At 53.2% G+C, this 21139-nt stretch overlaps 9 protein-coding genes across 9 annotated transcripts; 4 read left to right on the top strand and 5 right to left on the bottom strand.

Annotated features, from left to right (window-relative positions):
* Positions 1-35: 35 nt before the first annotated feature.
* Positions 36-2104, bottom strand: BU26DRAFT_519607 (HET-domain-containing protein). Its single transcript, XM_033829104.1, has one exon. The coding sequence runs from the start codon at positions 2019-2021 to the stop codon at positions 180-182; it is 1842 nt and encodes a 613-aa protein (XP_033684588.1). The 5' UTR covers positions 2022-2104; the 3' UTR covers positions 36-179.
* Positions 2105-2939: 835 nt separating this feature from the next.
* Positions 2940-3808, bottom strand: BU26DRAFT_540747 (uncharacterized protein; the record flags this gene model as incomplete). The annotated part of the gene is made up of 3 exons (XM_033831563.1): positions 2940-3478; positions 3553-3652; positions 3716-3808. The coding sequence occupies 3 exons, from the start codon at positions 3806-3808 to the stop codon at positions 2940-2942; spliced, it is 732 nt and encodes a 243-aa protein (XP_033684587.1).
* Positions 3809-4875: 1067 nt separating this feature from the next.
* BU26DRAFT_605375 (Aldo/keto reductase) lies at positions 4876-6203 on the bottom strand (the record flags this gene model as incomplete). The annotated part of the gene is made up of 6 exons (XM_033835587.1): positions 6012-6203; positions 5881-5959; positions 5678-5818; positions 5513-5626; positions 5260-5454; positions 4876-5171 (listed from the first exon to the last, which is right to left on the bottom strand). The coding sequence occupies exons 1-6, from the start codon at positions 6168-6170 to the stop codon at positions 4876-4878; spliced, it is 984 nt and encodes a 327-aa protein (XP_033684586.1). The 5' UTR covers positions 6171-6203.
* A 657-nt stretch (positions 6204-6860) lies between these two features.
* Positions 6861-7799, bottom strand: BU26DRAFT_540745 (uncharacterized protein; the record flags this gene model as incomplete). The annotated part of the gene is made up of 2 exons (XM_033831562.1): positions 6861-7453; positions 7697-7799. The coding sequence occupies 2 exons, from the start codon at positions 7797-7799 to the stop codon at positions 6861-6863; spliced, it is 696 nt and encodes a 231-aa protein (XP_033684585.1).
* Positions 7800-8513: 714 nt separating this feature from the next.
* Positions 8514-9243, top strand: BU26DRAFT_519606 (NAD(P)-binding protein). The gene has a single exon (XM_033829103.1). The coding sequence runs from the start codon at positions 8531-8533 to the stop codon at positions 9152-9154; it is 624 nt and encodes a 207-aa protein (XP_033684584.1). The 5' UTR covers positions 8514-8530; the 3' UTR covers positions 9155-9243.
* Positions 9244-11444: 2201 nt separating this feature from the next.
* BU26DRAFT_565214 (uncharacterized protein) lies at positions 11445-13040 on the top strand (the record flags this gene model as incomplete). Its single annotated transcript, XM_033833377.1, has 5 exons — positions 11445-11733; positions 11784-11807; positions 11886-12066; positions 12219-12443; positions 12491-13040. 5 exons carry the CDS (start codon positions 11445-11447, stop codon positions 13038-13040), a joined length of 1269 nt encoding a protein of 422 aa, XP_033684583.1.
* Positions 13041-13395: 355 nt separating this feature from the next.
* BU26DRAFT_519603 (glucose 1-dehydrogenase) lies at positions 13396-14735 on the top strand. Its single transcript, XM_033829102.1, has 4 exons — positions 13396-13728; positions 13783-13927; positions 13977-14373; positions 14436-14735. Exons 1-4 carry the CDS (start codon positions 13620-13622, stop codon positions 14682-14684), a joined length of 900 nt encoding a protein of 299 aa, XP_033684582.1. The 5' UTR covers positions 13396-13619; the 3' UTR covers positions 14685-14735.
* A 233-nt stretch (positions 14736-14968) lies between these two features.
* Positions 14969-16222, top strand: BU26DRAFT_519602 (NAD(P)-binding protein). The gene is made up of 2 exons (XM_033829101.1): positions 14969-15528; positions 15589-16222. The coding sequence occupies exons 1-2, from the start codon at positions 15142-15144 to the stop codon at positions 16039-16041; spliced, it is 840 nt and encodes a 279-aa protein (XP_033684581.1). The 5' UTR covers positions 14969-15141; the 3' UTR covers positions 16042-16222.
* Positions 16223-18540: 2318 nt separating this feature from the next.
* On the bottom strand, positions 18541-20446 carry BU26DRAFT_485047 (uncharacterized protein). The gene is made up of 2 exons (XM_033825872.1): positions 19515-20446; positions 18541-19465 (listed from the first exon to the last, which is right to left on the bottom strand). Exons 1-2 carry the CDS (start codon positions 20132-20134, stop codon positions 18595-18597), a joined length of 1491 nt encoding a protein of 496 aa, XP_033684580.1. The 5' UTR covers positions 20135-20446; the 3' UTR covers positions 18541-18594.
* Positions 20447-21139: the final 693 nt, after the last annotated feature.

Below are 21139 nucleotides of genomic sequence, written 5' to 3'. Positions count from 1 at the left end.
CGGCTATGACGAAGCTCGCCAGAAACGGCAAGGCTCCCGAGGCACGTGCTCGCCCTTTTTCAGATGGACTCCCCGCTTTGCGCTGCGAAGGCACAGATCTTTGCGTTCACTGACAATGTCTCACATTGTCAACTACACCTATCCGAGCACGACAGCTCCAGCGTTCCAAGAGCGACCGCTTATACGAGGATGAATTCTTCAAGTGGCCTGTTTGCCTGCTCCATTTCTTCAAATGCCTCGCCATCCATGATTCCATGAATATACGCGTCGCCTAGAAAAGTATACTTCTGGCCGAACTCGGTCTCGTCTAGTTGCCGCAGGACATAAGGCACCAACCCGCCGTTCAATACAACAACAACGTCGCCCGCCCGGCAACAGTCTGGTGCCCATCCCATGTATCCTCGGCTCGTTCTGACGAAGCAACGTCGCCAGGAGGAAATGACAGCTGCCATGGTCATATAAGCGAATGAAATAGGTTGCCCTTTTCCGTTGCCGCCGTCTTCCATCCACCGCTGCCACGCTTCGAATTCGGTCCGGTTGTCGATGGTACGCAAGCGCGACAATATATTCCCGTCACGCACACACCTGAGCCCTCCACATAATGACAACCAGCAGGCCTCTTGAACTGACTGATTACCATTACAGTAAGGTCGGTCTCCGTCTTGCTCAATTCCTGCAAGTGCCCGTATTTCTTGCAAGCGGTCCGAGTTGCTGATTTCGATAGACGACGAGCTACGCAAAGTAATTGTATCGAAGCAGAAGCCACCGATACTGATTGCTTTCTTTGCTATAAGCCTCAGGTCCGCTTTGCGATTACCGCAAGCACGGTATATGGCAGTGCGTTGGGACCTAATGAGACAATGAGGTACAACAGGAGCAGCAATCGACCAATCCGGAACCCAGGAAGGGAGATCGAGGCGTGTACCGCTGCAGCAGAAGCTCAGGAAGTCCAGGCGATTGGTGATCTGATAATCCAGTAGCGCTGCGGATTGATAGACTTCTTCAGGTATTTCGGCGTAGTCTGGTCTCAGCCGCTCCCTCAGCTCAGTACTTGCCAGTTCCCGCACGGCGAAGATCTTGTCGCGCAAATCGGTCGCTTTCTGCCCGCGGAAAATCTCGAAAAGAGAACTGAACGACTTCAACTGGGTGCGGCACGTCGCGAAGTCCAGATACTTTTCCCAGGGCAGGAGAAGGGCACCGATAACGGTTGTGCCCCATTCCTCATCTTTGACGAACCAAATTTCATCAGAATAGCAGCAAGGCCCGAGGTGCTGGCGATAATAGTCCTTCAGATGAAAGAGATAACTGCCAGGTATCGTATAACTTCCACGTTGTAGCATGGCACACTTTGCTAGGAGAAATTCTTGAGCCGTCCAGATACGAGTGCACCAGGGAGAAATGAGGAACCTGATCAAGGAACTCCGGAGGCGATGATTCTCAAGTCCGGCTCCTCTCACATTCAGGCTTGGCGACTTGGAACTGTTTGGGTGGAGATCCTTGTTTGCCACGATCTGCTGGAAGAGCTCTATGGCGAGCTCACAATCGCTGAATGCCTCGCCCAAATAGGCTACAACGGTGGATGCTCCGCCGTAGATGGCACCCATCATGCTAACCTGACTGTTCCGTTCTGCGATATCCTGCTGATTGATACATACTGCGTCGACCCATAAAATGCGTGCTTGGTCCTCAGAACGCAAGTTCTTGAGCGCTAGGTGCAGATTTCGAGTGATCGGCCATGGTTGACCATCCACTTGGATCTGAATGGTGTGTTTTGCGTCGCCCCATACGTAAGAGAGTGCTTCATATTCCGGCTCGTCGTCGAGAGACGCGAGGCTGAGGGCGCAATGAAGCTCCTCGTCGTCGGTCCCGGGAAGCAGATGCAGAAGGCGTATTTGTCGCCGAGACTCGTCTAGCGAGGTGTATAGCATTCTGGCGTGGAACGCGGACACGTACTGGAAGGGTACGTTGAGTTGATTTGGTGGGTAGGCTGAGCGACGGTGACGATGGCGGCTGCCAGGCATCCGTCGGACGACCCAAGCGCCGCTATTTAGGAGTAGTAAGAAATAGGTGCTGTTTCCCAGTCTAAAGTCCTTTAGAAATAAAGCTAGACTTCTTGTATCGTGAGGTGGCTGCCTAGGTGGTATCCACGTGGGGCGCTATGGGGCCTGAATCTGCTAAGCTGATTGCGGCTAGCCCCAACCTCGGGATTCCCCCTTTGCGCAGACGGTATTCCCTTGGATGTGAAGGCACAGTATTTTGTTTGCCTTCACTGACGATGTCTCACTTTGTCACCTACATCTATCCGAGCAGGACAGCCCCAGCGTGCCAAGAGCGACCCCTTATACGATGTTGCCGAATATGGTTACTGCTTCACGTGACCTGGTCATATATATATAGCCATATTCCTCGTATTCTCAATTAATCAACTCATGTCTCAATACTCTCCAATTCACCTGAAATACGAGGATAAATTCTTCAAGTCCCCTGTTTGCCTGCTCCATTTCTTCAAATGTATACGTCACCCAGAAAAGTATACTTCTGGCCAAAATGGGTCTCGTGTAGTGAGATATCGCCTCAATCTAGTCACGCAAAGGAACACCAGATGCACAGCTTATGCCGTTGAGATATCTCACTGCACCCTCTGAATTTCTCGCTTCTGGTTTTGCCCTGCCTGATGGTCTTCAGCGCGACTATACGTGCCGCAGCTTTGATCGATGCTTACAGAATTTCTGTACTGGTACTCCAAAACACAAAAGATGCTATAGTTCGGATTATAGCCTCAGATTTCTGCGGCTCTTCTTTGCACTACTACCATGAGGGAACAAGTTCTCCGGAACAATCAATCGACCATGGAACCATATATATGTTAACAAACTGGTACTGTTTGGGTAGCAAGTGGAGCCTGGGTCATTTTTAAAAGCCTTGCATAAGAGTCTTATTCACTGCAATAACTTGCACATACGCTCTATGTCTTCGCCCTCAATACTGTTTATGGCACCTTGTACAGCCATCTCAATCGCCTCTTCAATTTCCACATCCCCTTGGAAGAGATCGAACCAACCATGGGTATCGTTACGCGAAAGTAGGCCCACGGCGACAGCTGCAACATCTTGTCTCGTGACTTGTCCTCGCGCACCCGCCCGGCCTAGACGAACCTTGCCGGTGCCTCTCGAGTTCGTCATCCAGGTTGGTCGTAAACTGATGGCCTGGAAAGGTGGTCCACCTTCCTTGATTCGTTTTTCAGCCAGGGCCACCAGGTATTCGTCCGCCTCAAGCTTGGCTTGGTAGATGTCTGGAAACGAATTCTTTTCCGAAAGAAACTGTTCATACTCCTTCTCTGACCACCACGGCGCTCGATTCCTACGCGATCCCGGGAACGAAAAGAATAGGAACTTAGTGACGGAGGGTGCGGCCGTAGAAGCATGCATGAAGCTTTTTGCAGCGTCACGGTCCACCGCGAACGGATTAGACATTGAGCCTACAATTTGCCAACTTCTGTTAAAGTTTGCGCTTTTTTATATGTAGGACAAAGGCTAGAAGATGTTGACTTACCGGCTGCAAATATGACGTAATTTGGCTTTGCTTGTGCCAACACGACTTGAGCCTCGGCAGCACTCGTCATTCTCGCTAAATCATACACCATAACTTCAATCTTTCCTTCTTAGCCGTGGTTTAGGAGATCGATTGCAGGCTTCTGTGCGGGGTCTCGAATCACGCTGATGACATCCCATGATCGCGATACCATGGCCGTGGTCATCAAGCGAGAGACCATAGCATTGCCACTGAGTAATAACACGCGAGGATGCATTTTGGCGTTTGAGAGCGATTCCGCTCGAAGAAGTGACGAATGTAAGATTCTCCAATTGCCAGACTTCACAGGAATTTGGCTTAATGACATGGTTTTATAGGAGACCAAGTATGCAAAGCCAACTGTTTTGTTCCGGAGGTAACAGTACTTCCGGTAAACGAAGGCTAAGGTCAGCCGCTAGTTGAGCAAAAACCAGCGTGCGTCCCAATACCCAGTTCCAACTGAACTTAACTCGGAGAGGGCACTACTTTAGTATGTAATCCAGTTGCATAAGCGTGTAGCGACTATAACTTCGCTTGCCGCACAGACCGCAACCCAAGACTCCAGGCCCATCAGGAAGCGTTGTCTCGCTTTCGTTGGGATCCAATAGTCTCTATCGTGCAGGTTACTTTAGCATTCGTCTTTCTACCTAGATACAATGTCGCTTAGGCGCTTGCATCACCAAAGGGCGCGAAGATCCTCAAGGCCAAGGACTGACAGTGTGCTCCTGATCGATTCTGTTCTACCATTTCTTCCCCTCTACCGTGCTCGGCCCAGGGCCTTCGAACGCACGCACCTGTTAGCGGGTTAACTACTTCTAATCCCAAAGTCGTTGGGAATTTCTCATCCGACAATTCTATTCATGATGTAAGTGCAGCAGGGAATCCTCCTGGTCGTTTCGCACCGCAACTAATTGCAACTGCGGATCAAGCTGCTAGCGTTATGCCCGAAGACGTTAGTCCGAACAAACTCGCAGCGCACGGTTCGCCGGCATGTTGCTTGGGATCGATGCAGGAATCTTTGACGAGAGCGAGCTGTGTACGGACATCCTCAACGTGGAGGCTGGAAGCCTCGGCAATAAGCCAGCCCTGATTATATAGGGCAAGTCATGGGATGGCTTGTGTTAGGAGGCAAATGCGTCATTATTACGGAAGTGGGACTCTTGTTCAGGCCTCTCAAGAGATGATTGAAGGGACGCTACTGGCACGAGAAGCGTCGTGGCCAGGTTACGATGGTTATACTCAGTATACAGGACACAATTCTCATTACCTATGATCCTAGACAGAAGGGATAGAATATTATCGCTTCTAATGCCCTACCAAGGCCTGATTTTTGGCACTATATCTATTCCCATGCGGCCTAATGTTGTCTAGGATGTTCCGGAACTCTTGCTTCTCCTCCTTCGTCAAGTCGATATCTCTCGACGCCCAGTTCTCCTCTAGCCTTTTAGCTTTCGTTGTGCCCGGAATAGCAATCATTCCCTGGGCCGCGACCCATGCAAGAGCGATCTGGCTCAGAGTACAGCCCTTGCGCGCGGCGAGCTTTTTGATTTCTTCTACGATCCTCTTGTTGCTGTAGAAGTTCTCGCCTTGGAATTTGGGGACTGTCCAACATTATGTCAGTATATTTCCCATGTAACGCAAAAATTCGACAGTGGAAGCCCTAAGGACGACAAGGGTAGGAATACTCACCGCTTCGGCGGAAATCGTCAGGCGCAAAGTCGTCGGGAGTGTTGTAGGGGAAATCGTCGACGAGCCAGCCATGACCTAGAGGACTGTAGGCTACGTATGCAACGCCCAGCTCTTTTGCGGTGTCGATCAGGCCATCAGATTCATGCAGAGTCTCGAATGCAGAGTACTCGGCTTGAACGGCATCGATCTTTGCAACTAGCATCGGTTCTACATCAGCAGATATTCAAACGCTGGCGGGGAATATGAGACCCACTCGAGTTGGCCTTTCGGAGCGTCTGGGCAGAGCACTCGGAAAGACCAATGTACTTGGTCTTGCCAGTCTTGCGGATCTCATCGAGAGCGGGAATCGACTCTTCTAGGGGAGTGTCTGCATCGCATTAGCAGAGGGACGTTGCTTAAACATGTATCGTCACCATACTGGGGTCGATCCGATGAAGGTAGTACAGGTCTGGCGTAAACCCAAGTCGCTCAATCGTGCCTTCGATGTAGGTCTTAATGTGGGAGGCAGAATTCGTGACATTTCCGTGCCCGAATACGTCAAATCCGCACTTAGAGGCAACTTGGATTGAGCGTACTATTAGCCAGAGGTATATTCAATGATGTCAAACTATTACAACCCACCGAAGACCTTGTTGCGAATGTTATGCTTCCTGATAAAATCTCCCAAAAGCTTCTCATTCACACCGGCCTGGTATACAACCTAAAGGTTGTTAGCGGAGCATGCCGCGGATTAGGGAGTAGCATCCGCATACGGCAGTGTCCCAGAAAGTGCACCCCAACTCAATTGCCTTGAGGAGGACTGGCTCGGCTTGCTCAAGGGTTAAGTCGTTGCCCAGGCCAAAGCTGATGCCCATCGCGCCAAAGCCGGGCGAGGGGACCTCGATATCGGCGAATGGGAGTGTTTTGACCATAGCGTCGTAAGAAATGACAAGATTATGAGGTTGATGAGCGGTCTAGATCACAACACCGAAGATGCTGAACCCTTAAATACGGTGTCGTTCTGGTCTTATCGGAACCGCGGCCGAAGATTATCGGTACCGCAACGTGCTAAACACTGAACGAGTGGAGACATGGGCTCGGCTTCGAGTTTGGAAGTCCGTGCAGGCTTTACATGGGATGCGGACTTTACGGTCTTAACTTTGTGATAAGGGTACCGGCAATTCCCCGGAAAGGGAAAACGGAGGAAGTTGTGGGCGTTCAGACCATCGACAATTATGCGTTACTGGATCTAGAACCCGAGCCCAAGAAATCATGCGCATTCTTGGTCATTGTGACAGCACTTTCCATGTTATTGGGGAGCGGAGCCATTCGGGTCACTCTCTTTATCCGGAAGCACCCGTTATGGCGCCGCTGGCAGCGCTGGCGATGTCCTCCTCATTCGACAACCCAAAAGTCGCCATGCGTAAAAGAACGATAAGCAGAGAGAATTCTTGTTAAAAGGAATATGTGTGTGGTCTTGTTAGAAACGTGACGGCTGTTGATCGAAACAAGTCATTTGCGAACATAATATGGTTTAGCGCTAATGCAAGTGGATGACACACGCAGCTGCACTAACCTCCGGCCTCGGAGAATTGATTTAGCTTGGTGGTACGTCGTTGTTGTTAGGTCTCCTTACACGCCAGAGCCCACGTAGCACAACTAAGCCGACTCTCGCCCCGCCTCGCCCGCCAGTAATTCGTAGACTGGAAGAGACCCCAACACTCCTTTAACATCCCACCCCATCGGCGTAAGAACGTCCCGGTAATCTCCCATCCCGTAGGATCCCATGGATCCTTCCAGACAATGACTCCGGAAAGTCCCTCTGCCGCACTCCGGAATCCGCACAAATCATGGCAAAGCTCATCCTCGTCTAGGGGAAGAGAGGCCCGTAGTAAGTTATCCCGCAGTTGGGGAATGGGAAGTAAATCAAGCCAAGGATGGTGACAGACTGAGCGCTGTAAAGAAGTCGGCATTAGGGCCGCGGGTAACTGGTTCTTAGTGTGTGCTGTATGCCATGGCCCCGCAGTGGAAAACGGAGACAGCGCATCGTCATGCATCTCGGCCGCTGAGAACCCCAGGACATCAATGTTGACGATCAATGCCCGGAGGACATTCAGTTGGACAAGTCCAAGGAGTAGATCTGTACGCGGCGTACCCAAGGCGTACTCTGCACATGCTGCGGCCTCCAGGCGGGAAATGAGTCGAATTGACGATTCTGCATCAGGACCAAGGATGCGAAGACCATTGAGACGTCGCGATCCGGCTAACCTGACCAGAGATGTCTCATTTTGTTGGTTTCCCGATGAGCCAGGACTCTCCAGCTCGCTCGTTAATGCCCGTTGGCGCTGCCCTACAGCGGTGGTTAGCAAAACTACGTAAAACCAGCCCTTTCGAAACGAGTCGCTCGAAGGTCCAACAAGTAGGCGAAACGCGCATACGGAGGTGACCGAACACTCACTTCGGGCTCTCTGATTCAACCTGTTCTGCCTTCTCCTCCGCTCCTTCGGGTCTGTAGTGCCCGCCCAATCTTCTAGTTGCAATATGATAGTGGGTTCAGCCATTGCGGTTCCAGAGCAGTACCCGATGGATTTGGACACCTGGAAAGCCAACTCCACCTCGATTGGATACATATACGGTTGGGCTTGAGTTGCTGCGCCTTGATGACATCTGCATAGAATCGGCCCGACCGCTTGCGTTATCACGTCTGTGCGGGTTTTACACCTTTATCACCGATACAGTCAAGTCCCTCTACCCCTCGGCAGTTCTGCAAAAGCTAAGGGATGTTTCTAAAGCTATTGGGAGCGATTGTATATAATTATCGGGGAGGCCTGCTAATTTCCAGTCCTTAACCACGCCCAGAACCTCCATGCCTGCCGTTTTCGTTACCATTTTCTTCTGAAGTCGACCTACATTTGCAACGATGACTACCCGCTACGCCGAAGTCCACAAGAACCCCCAGGGTCCTGAGGATGCCCGTCCCACTGCCTTAGAGATTGTCCGGAATGAGGGCTTGCAGAACGGTCTCTCCGACAAGAGCATCTTCATCACTGGTACTTCTTCAGGCCTTGGCATCGAAACCGCAAAGGCGCTCTTCACTACAGGCGCAACGCTTTACCTAACGGCCCGCAGCCTCGAAAAGGCAAGGCAGGGTCTCGGCAGCGAGCTCGTCAACTCGTCCCGGGTGCATCTTCTGGAAATGGACCAGAACTCGCTGACATCCGTCCGCGCCTGTGCCGAAAATTTCCTTACGCTGACCAACAAACTCAATATATTCATCGCAAACGCCGGCGTCATGGCTACGCCCGAGGGCCGTACCGCCGACGGCTTCGAAACCCAGTTCGGCGTCAACCATCTTAGCCACTTTCTGCTCTTCGTCCTCCTACGACCGGCACTTCTGGCTGCCGCAACGCCCTATGCCAGTTCTCGGGCGTTATTCCTCTCGTCCATCGGCCACCGCGGTGGCGAAGTCGACTTTGAGAACTACAACCTCGACGGCGCCTATGACAAGTGGAAGGCGTACTCGCAGAGCAAGACAGCCAACCTGTGGACGGCGAACGAAGCGGATCGACGTTATGGCGGATATGGCCTGCGTGCCTTCAGCGTACAACCGGGCGGAATTCAAACCGGGCTCCTGCAGCACATGAGCGAGGAGGAGACACAAGGTTTGTCGGGGGATCCTGCTCTAGCCCCGCAGTTCAAGAGCCCGGAGCAAGGGGCCGCCACGACTGTCTGGGGCGCTATCTCTAAGAGTCTAGATGGTATGGGTGGCAAGTATCTGGAAGACGTTCAGATCGCCAGGGCATGGCAGTCGAGCGACGGACAGTGGGGTCCTGGATACGCACCACATGCTTATAGCCGGGAGAAGGAAGCGAAGCTTTGGGAGCTGTCTTTGAAGCTGGTCGGCGAAGAGTCTTAAATGGGCTAGAGGCCGCGATTGTTGCCCAAAAATGTTTTAAGAACAATAGGTCAAAGCAAACCAGTTGTTCTACACTCGCAGTAAACACGTCTCGCCTGTTTTAGGAACGGAACTTACTTGACCGCTGGGAAGCGTCGGGGGCAAAGTCGTTTGGGGTTTTGCATGGGGAAGCTGTCAACGAGCTACTCGTGACCCAACAGGTTATAGGCTACGTACGCAATGGCCAGCTTCCTAGCGATATCAAGGTCTTGAGGGTCGAAACGATGCGACTACACAGTACACGGGATATATTTTGGTGGCCCTGAATCGTACTTGTGTGGTAACTTATATGGCAAAGTAATTTCGTAAGCCGGCCAAAAGACCGCTGATATCGCTGAGATGGCCTCGTGGTAGCTGTGGGCGCTGTAGGTTACCCAAATAGGAAATCGGGGTGCAGGTATCTGTGAATGTACTCAATTTGAGGCCAATATCGGTTGTGGAGACCGTTGGCCCTGATAACAGCTTCTATCCGAGCCGGCATGCCATCTATCAGCTCATCCAGGAGACTCTCTGGCACGGCGTCCCATCCCGCCTGGAGTAGTGCTCTCAGGCGTGGATAAGTGCGGTTCGCGGTGCCTGCCCTGGCTTCAATGCAGTCTTTGATCCAGCACCAGATAGTCTCAATTGGATTGAGATCTGGTGAGTACGCCGGCCAGGTGAATGTAGAAGAGTACGTTGAGTTAATTTGGTGGCTGCCCAGGTTGTATCCACCCGGGGCGCTATGGGGCCTGAATCCGCTAAGCTGATTGCAGCTAGCCCCAATGCTGCGCCCCAGAGTGCGGCATGTGTCGCATCCGAAAATCTGGAGGATTGGCGCATGGAACCTCTCCACGACCTGCATGTCGCTCCCCCGCATCGTCCGACGAGCGACTTCACACAGTATCAAGCTGTGGTCTGATCTCGCGCATACCGCATCCCGCGTGCCAAGGGCAGCAGTAAGCAATCTCCTGAATTGCGTTCAAAGGGGTTCCTTGCGACCGAAGCATGACGCGGTCCAGACCAGCATCCTTCAGCCCTTATTCCCGCATCGCGCCATGCAAAACGGAGGCTCTTTTATCGGCCCTGCTCTGTGAAGATGCCTTCCTTATAGGGGATTGGGTGCCCTGCCCCGAAACACGTGGTTCACAGGTCGGCTGGTGGCTTCGAATAATGGCGCTGCAACCGTCTTTTCCCACAAGGTTTGGACACGAACGGTCGTATCCCTCAACCCGAACGCCTGGACAGCTTGGCCTAAGGCTGAGAAGCGCTTCGCCAGATCAATGGGCAGGGCCAGCACCAAGGCTCCGGGAACTTCATCATCTCATAACTTCCCCACTTTCGTGAGAATACGTTGATTTTTCAGCATTTCGAATCGTATCTACGACGGTGGAAGACTCGGGCATGAAGTCTCTGGACCCTTTCCGGAGTCCAGTCTAGGAATCGGACCGTTATCGACGGAAGGTTCGGCGGGCGGCGCTCCCCCGCGAATCATGCCTCTTCCAAACATTCGCTCGCATGCCACGCCGCTGACGAAAAGCCACAACAACCTCCATGATTCAGAAAGGGGGGGTCTTCGGGACTTCTGCACATCCCCCACTGTGTCCCTGAGCCTAATCGAGCGTCACCTTACGTCCGGCTCCTATGACTAGGTCGCCTCGGTTTTGGACATGTCAAATTTCCCAACCTTATCGTACGACCTCTGCCACGATTCTGATCCTCCCCGCTTGACTTTCCTGTCGCCAGTCCCTGCACTCCGCTAAAAGAACGATGCAGAAGGGGACGTGCTCTTGCATTCGCGGTTCCGCGCGACCAACCCAGGATCACACACAGGTGAGACTGGATAACAGTGGGGATTCTCTCCACGTAGATTTCTGTCCACATGCGATTGGGTTGAGTGTCAGGTACAGCCCGGCATCTCCTCGGAAGTCTGCAATGTGCATGCGTGACAAGGAGACCACGCTCTTGGCCCGGGTTTCTTGCCTATGGGATCATTGCTAAATGACCTCGCCGACCGGGTACCAGCACCGACTTGGACAACATTTGCGCTAGCAAACCCTTGCTGGAGATAATGTAACGCCCCTGTCCAGGTTAGCTCGTATACGCTTCCCCGAGTACGTATCTTCATCTGCACGACATGTCTCTTCAGTCGCCTTCTAAACCAGCCTCTTCATTGTTAATCTTCCCAATGCCGCCCTAGGAGCGGTAGTTCCCCTAGACAAGTTTTGTTTTCTGCGCTTCGTTTTCTGGCCCAGCACCGTCGTCCCAACATACAATGACCAAAGAATACAAACCGAACGCGGACTTCACACCATGGGGTCCCTTCGTTCCGGCAAACTTCAAGAATGAGCCCATCACAACTACGGATATCATCATAGCAGCAGTTGTTTGGGCGATCACGCTCATCAATGTCCTCTGGGCTGCATACTCTTGCTATCAACAGGCGAGGAGCTCTCGATCGCCTCTCCGAAGCGTCTATGTGTGGTTGATTTATCTGGAGTTGCTGGCGAATGTCGTGATGGGTCTGGAGTGCTTCCTGCATATTCTCAAAATAATCAGACCCAGTACGTCGGTGTATATTTCCGCACTTTGCTCATCGCTGATCTTATTATAGGCTTCTTTTTTTACATGAGCATCTGTAAGTTCACACCGAAAGCACCGTTCGCTTCTCCCCAGCAGTCGCAACCCAATGCGGCTTGTCACTAATGTTGAATAGTGTTCTGCTGGTGTATCCAGGTTCAGTTACTCCTACAAATCATCATCAACCGTATTCGGATTATCGTCACCGACCGGCGTCGCTCGAAGATGATAATGATTGGCACGGCTGCCATCGTTACTGCAATCAACGTCAGCGTCTTCTGTATTTGGATTCCCGCGCGCCTTCAAATTAATAAGCGGTATGTCCACCATCACCCGTTGTCCTTTCGATTACGGCCTGTCACTCCGATCCAGCCGCAATCTTGCATACTACTCCTTATTCTTTGGGAAGCTCCACTGAGTTCTGTGTGCCGCACGAGTCGACGTAAATACTGTGCTAACATTTACGTAGATACGAACTCATCAATAATGTCTGGGACCGCATCGAGAAAGTTATATACCTCATCATCGACGCCTCCTTGAATTGGTACTTCTTAAAGGTTGTGAAAGAGAACCTCATCAACAACGGTCTCCAGAAGTACAACAAGCTCCTCCGTTTCAACCAACGCATCATCGCAGTCTCGCTTCTCATGGATGTCATGATCATTGCCGCTATGTCTATACCCAACTCCTTCGTGTACCCGCGCCTTCCTTACTGTCGCGCCTCATGCTCACATGGACCAGATACATTCAATTCCATCCGCTCGCGTACACGGTGAAACTCAACATCGAAATGGCAATGGCCAACCTCATCAAACGCATCGCCATCTCCTCGTCGCGGAAAACCGGCAACGCCGCCCTCGCCGAAGAATTCGCCTCCGACGACCTCTCCACTTCGGGGGCAAAATCCTCTGGGCACACGCGCAAGCACACCCGCCGCAGCTCCCTCATCGAATTGTCCAGCAACGTCTTCGCTACAAAGTCTTTCCACGATCCGCAAGGCCGCACTGTGTCGTTTGCGCCGACAGGTAATCAGATCAAAGTTACACAGGATCTCTACGTGCGGAGCGAGCCGAATCCGGAGTATGCGAGACGGGATATGGACGGGCCTATGGGCATGGGCGAGTTGAAGGCCGGACAGGGAACCGTCATAAAGAGTAAGAGTATGGACGATATTACGGAGGGAGGCGAGAGTGTGAAGAGCGAGTATGGGCAGGGAAAGGGCGATAGTGATGATGAGCAAGCGTTAGTTATTCAGGGAGGGAGTAAGGGATGGGGGAGGCTCAAGGGTTGATTGAGGGGCCCTTCTTCTATCTTAGCGCGATCTCATGGGATATCTGTTTGTAATACTTTCTATTGCTGTCATGGCCGGATTTGCTGTTTTCGATTCGTGCGTTTCTCCCCACGTCCTTCCACGCAGCAAGCCTTGATCTTAACGTACCGCGAACGTGATGTATCCCACGAACGACCTACGCATGTTACTCTACTGAGCCAGTGCGTCTTGCAGGACGAATGCTCAAACGGCCCCTCTCAAGTCACAGGATTGGGTTAGCTTACAAATGCACTAGCCGATCGCAACCCCTCAAACGTCGCCGTACCCGCCGGCACTATAGTCCTCCCGCCCATCCGCGTTCACAAGCTTCCCCCCTCCGAACGAAGGGTCCTAAATACCGGTCCAATGAACGGCACCCCTTGTTCAGCGCTTCCCCGTCCCTCGCGTTATTCCGCATACTTTCGCTCCAGTCCGCACCCCGCCGCTAGCTACCCGTTCGCGCCGAGATGACGATCAGCCCTGGAGTTCATCCCGCATATTGCATACGTCTTTTCCTAAAGCCTTTCACTCTATTCCGCAACCCACAAATCTGCAGTCGCAATGGGCAAGAAGCGCGTGCTCGTCGGTTATGGCATTGATGTCGACGCGGTCGCGAACCACATCAACACCACTGTGGGCGGCAAGCCGAATCTGACGAACGTATCCCGAGGCAAGTTTTTATTTGGTGTCTTCTGCCGGGAAACGTTGCTCACTTTTGCAAAAGGCGTTTTCGGTGCGACGCGCGGTGTCGAACGACTGCTGGGGCTTTGGGAAAAGTACAGCATCAAGGCCTCTTGGTTTATTCCGGGGCACACTATCGAAACCTTCCCGGAGGAGATGGCGAAGATTCGAGATGCCGGGCATGAGATGTGAGGGCCCCGGAAAACCAGGAAGATGACTCGCTCACGAATTCATCAGCGGGCTCCACGGCTACACGCACGAATTCTGCTCCGACCTCACCCGCTCCCAGCTCGAAGCCATCCTCGTCAAGACCATCGAGATCCAAACCAACTTCTGCGGTGGGAAGCCACCGGCTGGCTTTACCTCGCCGTCGTGGAAGAATCACCCCGAGCAGATCGAACTGCTGAGCAAGCTCGGCATCAAGTACGACCACTCGTTCATGCACGACGACTTCCAGCCATACTATGTCAGCACGGGAAAGGAGCAGATGGTGACGACGGACTACACGAAGCATCCCGACGAGTGGATGGTGCCCATGACGTATGCGGAGAAGAGCGATGTGGTGGAGATCCCGGCGAATTGGACGCTGGATGACTGGCCGCCGTTTCAGTGGGATGGCGCGAGACCGAACGCTGTGAGCTTCCAACACGCTTCTGGATTATTTATTCGTGCTTGGGGCGCGCTGACGATTGGTAGCATGGATATGTCGACCCGTACAGCGTCGAGCGCACGTGGAAGGACATGTTCACGTGGTGCTACCGCGCCTATGATACTTTCATCTTCCCCATCAGCATCCATCCACAGGTTTCTGGTCGGCCGCATATTCTGATGATGCATGAGAGGCTCATCGAGTGGATAAACACGCATGAGGGCGTCGAGTGGAAAACTTTTGCTGAGATGGCGGAGGAGTTCCGTGCTGGGAGGATAAGTGGGACTGGCAAGTAGCGGATGCCATCCTCAGTAGGTCTTTGCCATTATTCTCTGGGCATACGTAGCTAAGAGGTTTATCGTTACTTCTCAAACTTGTTCAACCATTGACCTGGTCATGGGCGATGCGGAGATCACGGAGGTTCGGCGCAAATGCACCCAGCAGTCCGCCGTACAAAGTGCCCCTCACTCTGATCCGCGCCTTAGCGCGGGGCAGCAGCGGCGGAGATGGGCGACCTGCTTTATCACACATCGATCCGGCCTTCCTTCTCGAGCTTTCCCGACAGTTGTGGACTTGAGCTTTCTAAACTCCATCGCCAATTAGGAAAGACTTCCAGCCAGCCCATGTCCGAAGCGGTGTGAGCCGTGCAGTTTTGCGGGGCACGAAAAGCATCTTTCAGTCCGTACTGCCTCTACAATTGCTCTTCCGCCTCAGGGATACAGCAATTAAAGCTCCTGTATCCCCCTCTTCACCATGACCGACTCAACAATGACAGAAGAAGACTCTACGCCTCAAGCCGTCCTCGTCGTAGGCGGCGGCCAAGGCATCGGCCTCGAAACGACCAAATCCATCCTCTCCCTCTCCTGCACAGCTAAAGTAGTAGCCTTCGGGCTGCACTTCGACTCCTCGGTCGACTTCCTCAGAGAGCACTACCCCGACCGGTTATGGACTGTGCAAGGGGACGTTCGGGTGGCAGGAGAGAGGAAGACAGCGCTGAGGGTGTGTGAGAAGGAAATGAAAGCTATAGATACGCTGGTGTATACCGCGGGGGTAATCACACCGATTGAGCGGATAGAGAATCTGAAGATGGAGGATGTGAAGGCGGCGTTTGACGTTAATGTGTTCGGGTGCATGGCTATGGTAAGCTCTCCTCCGCATGCTTACAACGACCTATGCTGATGCAACGCGCCGAACAAACAGTGCCAACTCTGCCTGCCCGCCCTGCGCCGCTCGCGCGTCGCAAACTTCACAAACGCCGCCTACGGCAAAGTCCTCATACTCAGCTCCGCCTGCGACGCGGACATCAACTACCACGGCTGGATGCCGTACTGCACGACCAAAGCGGCACTGACGCGCTTCATCCAGATGCTAGCACACGAGGAGCCGCTGCTGACGGTGCAAGGCGTGTATCCGAAGCTGACGCGCACCAAGATGCCCGAGGACGTGATAGCGGGGAAGTACAGGGGTGTTATGGCGGACCATGAGATTGAGCGGTTTCGGGTGTGGAATGAGATTGGCGATGAGATGGTGGAGCCGGCGGTTTGGTGTGGAGAGGCGGTGGGGAAGTTGGCTGTGGGGTTGTATCAGGGTGGGAGGAGTGGGGAGACGTTGTATTATGACGAGCATGTGCCTAAGAAGATTGTGGGGACGTGAGGGCGTGGAAGAGAAGAGACGTTGGCGAGTGGAGTTGGAGGAGGAAGATGGTCAATTTGTGGATGACTTCATTGTGGGAGGGCGAGTACGAGATTAGTGCTGCTGAAGACACTGCACACGCGTTTTAGAATAATAGAGGTACAGGTGGTGGATTGAAAGCCGTTATCAAAGTGAGTGTTGCCCATCCGCTCTTCCCGATTCCAGGAGAACGATCTATAGCGATTCTCGGCGGAGCGAACTGCCACATTTCCTCCTCTCTTCCGAACTCGCGAGTGCACTAGCATGGGGAACGTGCAGCAACTGTGTGGATGGAGGGGCATGAGAGAAAAGGTACCCATTTCTGTGTTGGTGCGCTTTCCATTCTCTGCCTTCAGCCTTCTTCATCGCTCGTTGCGCAGCCTGATCGTACCACTCAATCCTTTTACCTCGTCGAAAAATCACAGGCCCCCAGGCAACAACCGCGCACGAAGTGTCACATCTCCCAACATCAGCCTTAGCGAGAAGCATTCTCCTCGCGCATCAATTTTGAGTTTAGAGAATGGGAGAGCCTGCTAAAAGTATGCCTCCAAAGCAAGCGACGCTCCAGCGGTGGAGGAATAATGCGCAATACGCAAAAAAAAACCCCCCAGAGCAAAAGTATAATAATAGACCCAATCTCGTCTGTAGAGAGAGGCGCCTTGCTCGCTCAAAGCGCAAGCCGCCCTCCAACAAATTTCGACCCCCGCGGTCGAGAGTACGCGCTCCATTTTCAGCGAGGGCGAGGTGCGTCGCCCGTGGTTTGCCTTAACCTATCAACACCGCGATGATGTAGGCTTTCAGCATATATTCCTCAACAGGCCGATTATCTCAACAAGACCGGATTTTAATGAGTTCAACGTTTGGAGGAGCGGTCAGGCAGGCGGCGTTATCCCGAGCTGCGGGAGCTCGAATGCGGCTATATCGTTTGGTCTTTGTAAACCCTTTGATAGCGTCTTAGAGGATTGCGTACATCTGCGTGGACGGATTGGGCATGGAGGTACATAGCGGGTTCTAAAGCTGTGCGAGCTTTTTTGCGGCACCGGCTAGATCGAGATGGGATGGAAAATTAAACGATAGAAGTAGGCATACATCTATGCATCAAGGTTGGGGAAAGAAAAAGATTTGAAGACGATGCGATGGACATTCGTTGTGCTCGAAGTTCAGCTCGGTTGGAAAGACGCATGGCTGGAGGACCTGGGGTGCCTAGAACGTCACTGTGCATGTGCGTATGTGTGGTGACCCCGATATGGGAAATACGTGACCTGGGCTTCTTTCATCGCCATCTGTGTCGGGTATGAGAGTCTCTTCCCCATGCGTTGGATACCACTCGACAAAATCGAACCAAAGACCTTGAGCCGAGTCTACATTGGAGGGTCGTATGTCAGTTACTGACCCTCATCCCATCTAAGAGAGCAACCAACCGCAAGCCCACTGCGAGCACGATGCCGCTTTGGGGGCCTTGCAAGCCCCTGAAGATGAATAGCAGCATTCAGTCCAGTGCGCTCGTACTGCCTTCTTGACCAACGTTCTACCGCTTCGGACGGCTACGCGTCGTCTTCATCGGATAGGGCCTGATCCGTATCAGCACAGCAAGGCGCATACGGCACGCGGAGAAACGAGGCGGTGAGATTGATGGTCAAGGGGTGCAGGGCTAGCGTGCGTGGGCTGCTAGCAGCGCACTTACGCGAAGCCACCTATCGCACCCCCTCCATCTTTACCCACAAACCTCTACTACTTAGTGAGACCGTTCCCGATATCCAGCCAGCTGGCGTCGATAATACCCATATTTTGCCCTTCGAAATGAAGCCTTTGTTCACTAAGCCCTCGTCAAGCCAAGACACACAGGTAGCTCGAGCACGGACGGGATCATCGTTGAGCAGCTCTATCGCCGCCATGTAGCAATGCTAACTTAGCCGGGCTGCACCCCATGGAGTTCGAACAGCACAAAGGGAACTGGGGAATCTAACTCTTAGCATTCCCCCAACGGACCACCGTCCTTTACGGCAATCAGTTCTAATCGGTGATTGTATCTCCTCTCCCCTGGGGCAAGCAAGCCAGTAGACACCAAAGAGTATCGGAAGCTCTCGATGCCTTTATGTTGTCTGCCCCCAATCTTGGATTAACCAGCAAGCCATCCTCCAGCTTCGCTCACAATCGAACACTGCCTCCGGCCCTTCCGGCGTGTCTACGGCCTATGCTACGTCTAGGCAATGGGATTAGCTGCCACAATTTTGAGCATGAAAGCCAGCCATCGTGAACCTCCGTATTTTTCCAGGACCTTTCCAGCGCCAAAGTGAATTGCACTTCAGCGGGCCTTGTGACGCAATCCTTCCATTTCTGCACTGATGCTGCGTCCGAGGTGTTTCTTTCCTTGTACCCCCTGGTAGCATTGTAGGTCGTGCCATTAGTCGGTTGGGATGCTAGGTCCTTGTGCGTAACATAATAAGCATACATCATAAAAAGAAGTCATATACATTAAATCATGCTTCTCCCCCCCAGCGGCCAAGCAGCACAGCACAGCGCAGCGCAGCGCGCTCACTCAGCCACACCCTGCGCACCCTTCGACCCCTGAAACATACTCTTAAACCCGCCACTCTCACTCTCCACCTCCATCATCTTCCTCGCCTCAGCCAACTCCTCCTCGCTCGGCAAATTCACAATAGTCAAGTACAAGATATTCTTCGCCAGCACCTTGCGCACGCCCTTCGCAACAAGGCTAATAGGCCCGCGAACAGGCCTCTCCACCTTAGGCTTCGGCTTCAGTTTGCCGTCTTCGCCAACCTGCCGTAGCATGCCGCGTCGCCGCCCAAGCGGCTGTGCGACGTAGCGTCCGCCCGTGACGAGCGAGAAGAGATGGCCGTTGTTGCAGGGGTGGTTTGGGTCGGCGAAGCGGGTCCGGAATTGGGTCTCCGGGGAGGAGGCTTTTGTGAGGGTGGAGTCGGGGTTGTTACCCGTGTAGTCGGCTTGGGCGCGGCGGTCGAAGTAGTCTGCGACGAAGTCTTTGTTGCGTAGCAGGCGGTCCTTGAAGCGTTCGTCGCGCTTGATGGCAGGGCGCTCGATCATGTCTTCCAGGCCCGGGTAGATGAGCGGAGCTATCTCGAGGGGCATATCCGACTGTTTGATGCGGCCGGATGTAAGGCGGATGGACCGGAGGGCCTTGTTCTTCTTGGAGATTTCGTACTCGTCGTCTTCGTTCTGCTTTGGGAGCCCCCACTTGGTGATCTGCTTCGCTGTTGCTGTGTCGAGGTTCACCGTTTCGTAGCCGAAGACTGGGTGCTCCGCTGAGCCGGGCCCGTCCTTGCACATGAGGATCATGCAGTATAGGCCTAGGGGCATGAAAAGATCCTTGTTCATCTGGTCGAGGAAGGCGTTTGCCTTGTATCGGCTCTGGAGCTCTATCGCAGTCCTGAAGGATCGTTAGCGCGGGGAGTATAAGAAATGGGGACGTCGCTTACCCTGCGGCGAACTGCACACTGATCGAGACAGCCAGAGTAATGTGGCTGGGTACAAAGCCGATAGCGCCGGCGGAGATGAACAGCGCATTGAGCCAAGGTGAGGCCGCAGAGGCCTCATCGAAGTTGTGCAGAAACTTCAAGAACGTTTCTTGGTCAATCATGGCGTCGAGGTCTGGTGGGTACGCGCGCGCAAAGCCTCGAGTCTTGGTACCAGGGCGACGTTGAGGGATGATGACAGGATAGGGAAGACGCGCTTTCTGTGCAACCTCGCCCGGAGAGTCATGATGCATTACTGAGACAGTGTCGTGGACAAGATCTGACACTGTTCGGTGCTGGGTGGGGCGATTCTGCGATTCGGTAGCCTCGTAGCTCGGTGGTGGGTCGCCGCCCGCTTCGTCGAGAGCCCAGATGCGCTCATCGTCTGCACTCTCGTCTGCTTGCTCTGCAGGATTCTGTGAACGGAGGGATTGGTCAACGTCGGAGGCGCTGCTCGAGGGGTTCCCCGACTCCTCCCCTTCTGCGAGGGCAGCCTTCCTTTCCTTGTGGTCGTAGTACTTTTCGCCCGCCAGACCAAGGCCCGTAGAGATGCCTTTGGTTACGGCTCTGATTACAAAGGCCATTGTGAGCTAGAAAAGACGGGCGAAGTGGTAAAGAAGTAGGGGAGTTGGGGCCGTGGTGAGGATCGAAGATGACCTCGGGAAGAGAGAATTGTCCGCCTTATATCTCTGGACCGCCGAAGACTGATCTAAGTTCCTCAGACCGCATCTCTGCATAGTGCATCATAGCCCCCGATAACGTCGACACAATCGGGGTCCATTGCTAAGCACTGCCACGCCCCCGGTTCATTTCTTAATAAAGCTTGAATCGACATGCAAGGTTTTGAGTGGTTGCATCGAGCCGAAGCATTGGTAGGCGAAGCTTAGCGCGGAGACGGTGCAGGACTGATAGTTGGGGGCTGAGAACGAGAGAAGATGTGGAGAGTTTTCGTGTGCTGGCGCGTGGCTTAGGATTCCAACTCTCGTCTCTGGTTGGCTTCACGCGCTGCATTCCGTAACAAGTTAGACTCGTTTCAACCACGAAAGGCCGGTTCAGCCCCTTCAACCGGGTCCGCCATCCTGCGATCCTGCGGTTAAGTTCTCGCGGGAGAGCACCTAGTACAGCGTTGTGGTTGCGCCCAATCATGACGTGCAAAATGGAAAAGGTGTACGCACCTGATGCGCTGCTGTACGGCTAATATCCGCTCCCCTATGAATGGTGTAGGGAGCGACCATCTTGACAGCCTGACGAGGCGCGACAAATGTCCGAGCTGAATGCAAACCCTCGCAGCAGGATGTGTCCCCAAAAGGATGATCGAGGCAGGAAGATAAGACCTGGGTAGAGTATGGATGTGCTATGCCCTTAGAACAGAATGGAAGCCCAGTCAAAACGCTATTACAGAGACGAGAGCTCCTCGTCGCTCGAAAGCGTTCCGCACGAGGTATCTGCTGTATGAGCACCCGCGCTGTTTCGGACGGTGCTCGGTTATTTGATGCAAGCATCGCGACACGGCGTAACAAAGACTCGGGCTCTTTCATGCATCCTTGAGATATGCAGTCTTTGGTCTCTCGAGAGATTGCGCCGTCGGT

Source organism: Trematosphaeria pertusa (assembly GCF_010094035.1).
Source record: "Trematosphaeria pertusa strain CBS 122368 unplaced genomic scaffold BU26scaffold_7, whole genome shotgun sequence".
Classification (NCBI taxonomy): Eukaryota; Fungi; Ascomycota; class Dothideomycetes; order Pleosporales; family Trematosphaeriaceae; genus Trematosphaeria; species Trematosphaeria pertusa.
Note: the sequence above shows the minus strand (reverse complement) of the source record. Positions and strands in the feature narration are given on the sequence as shown.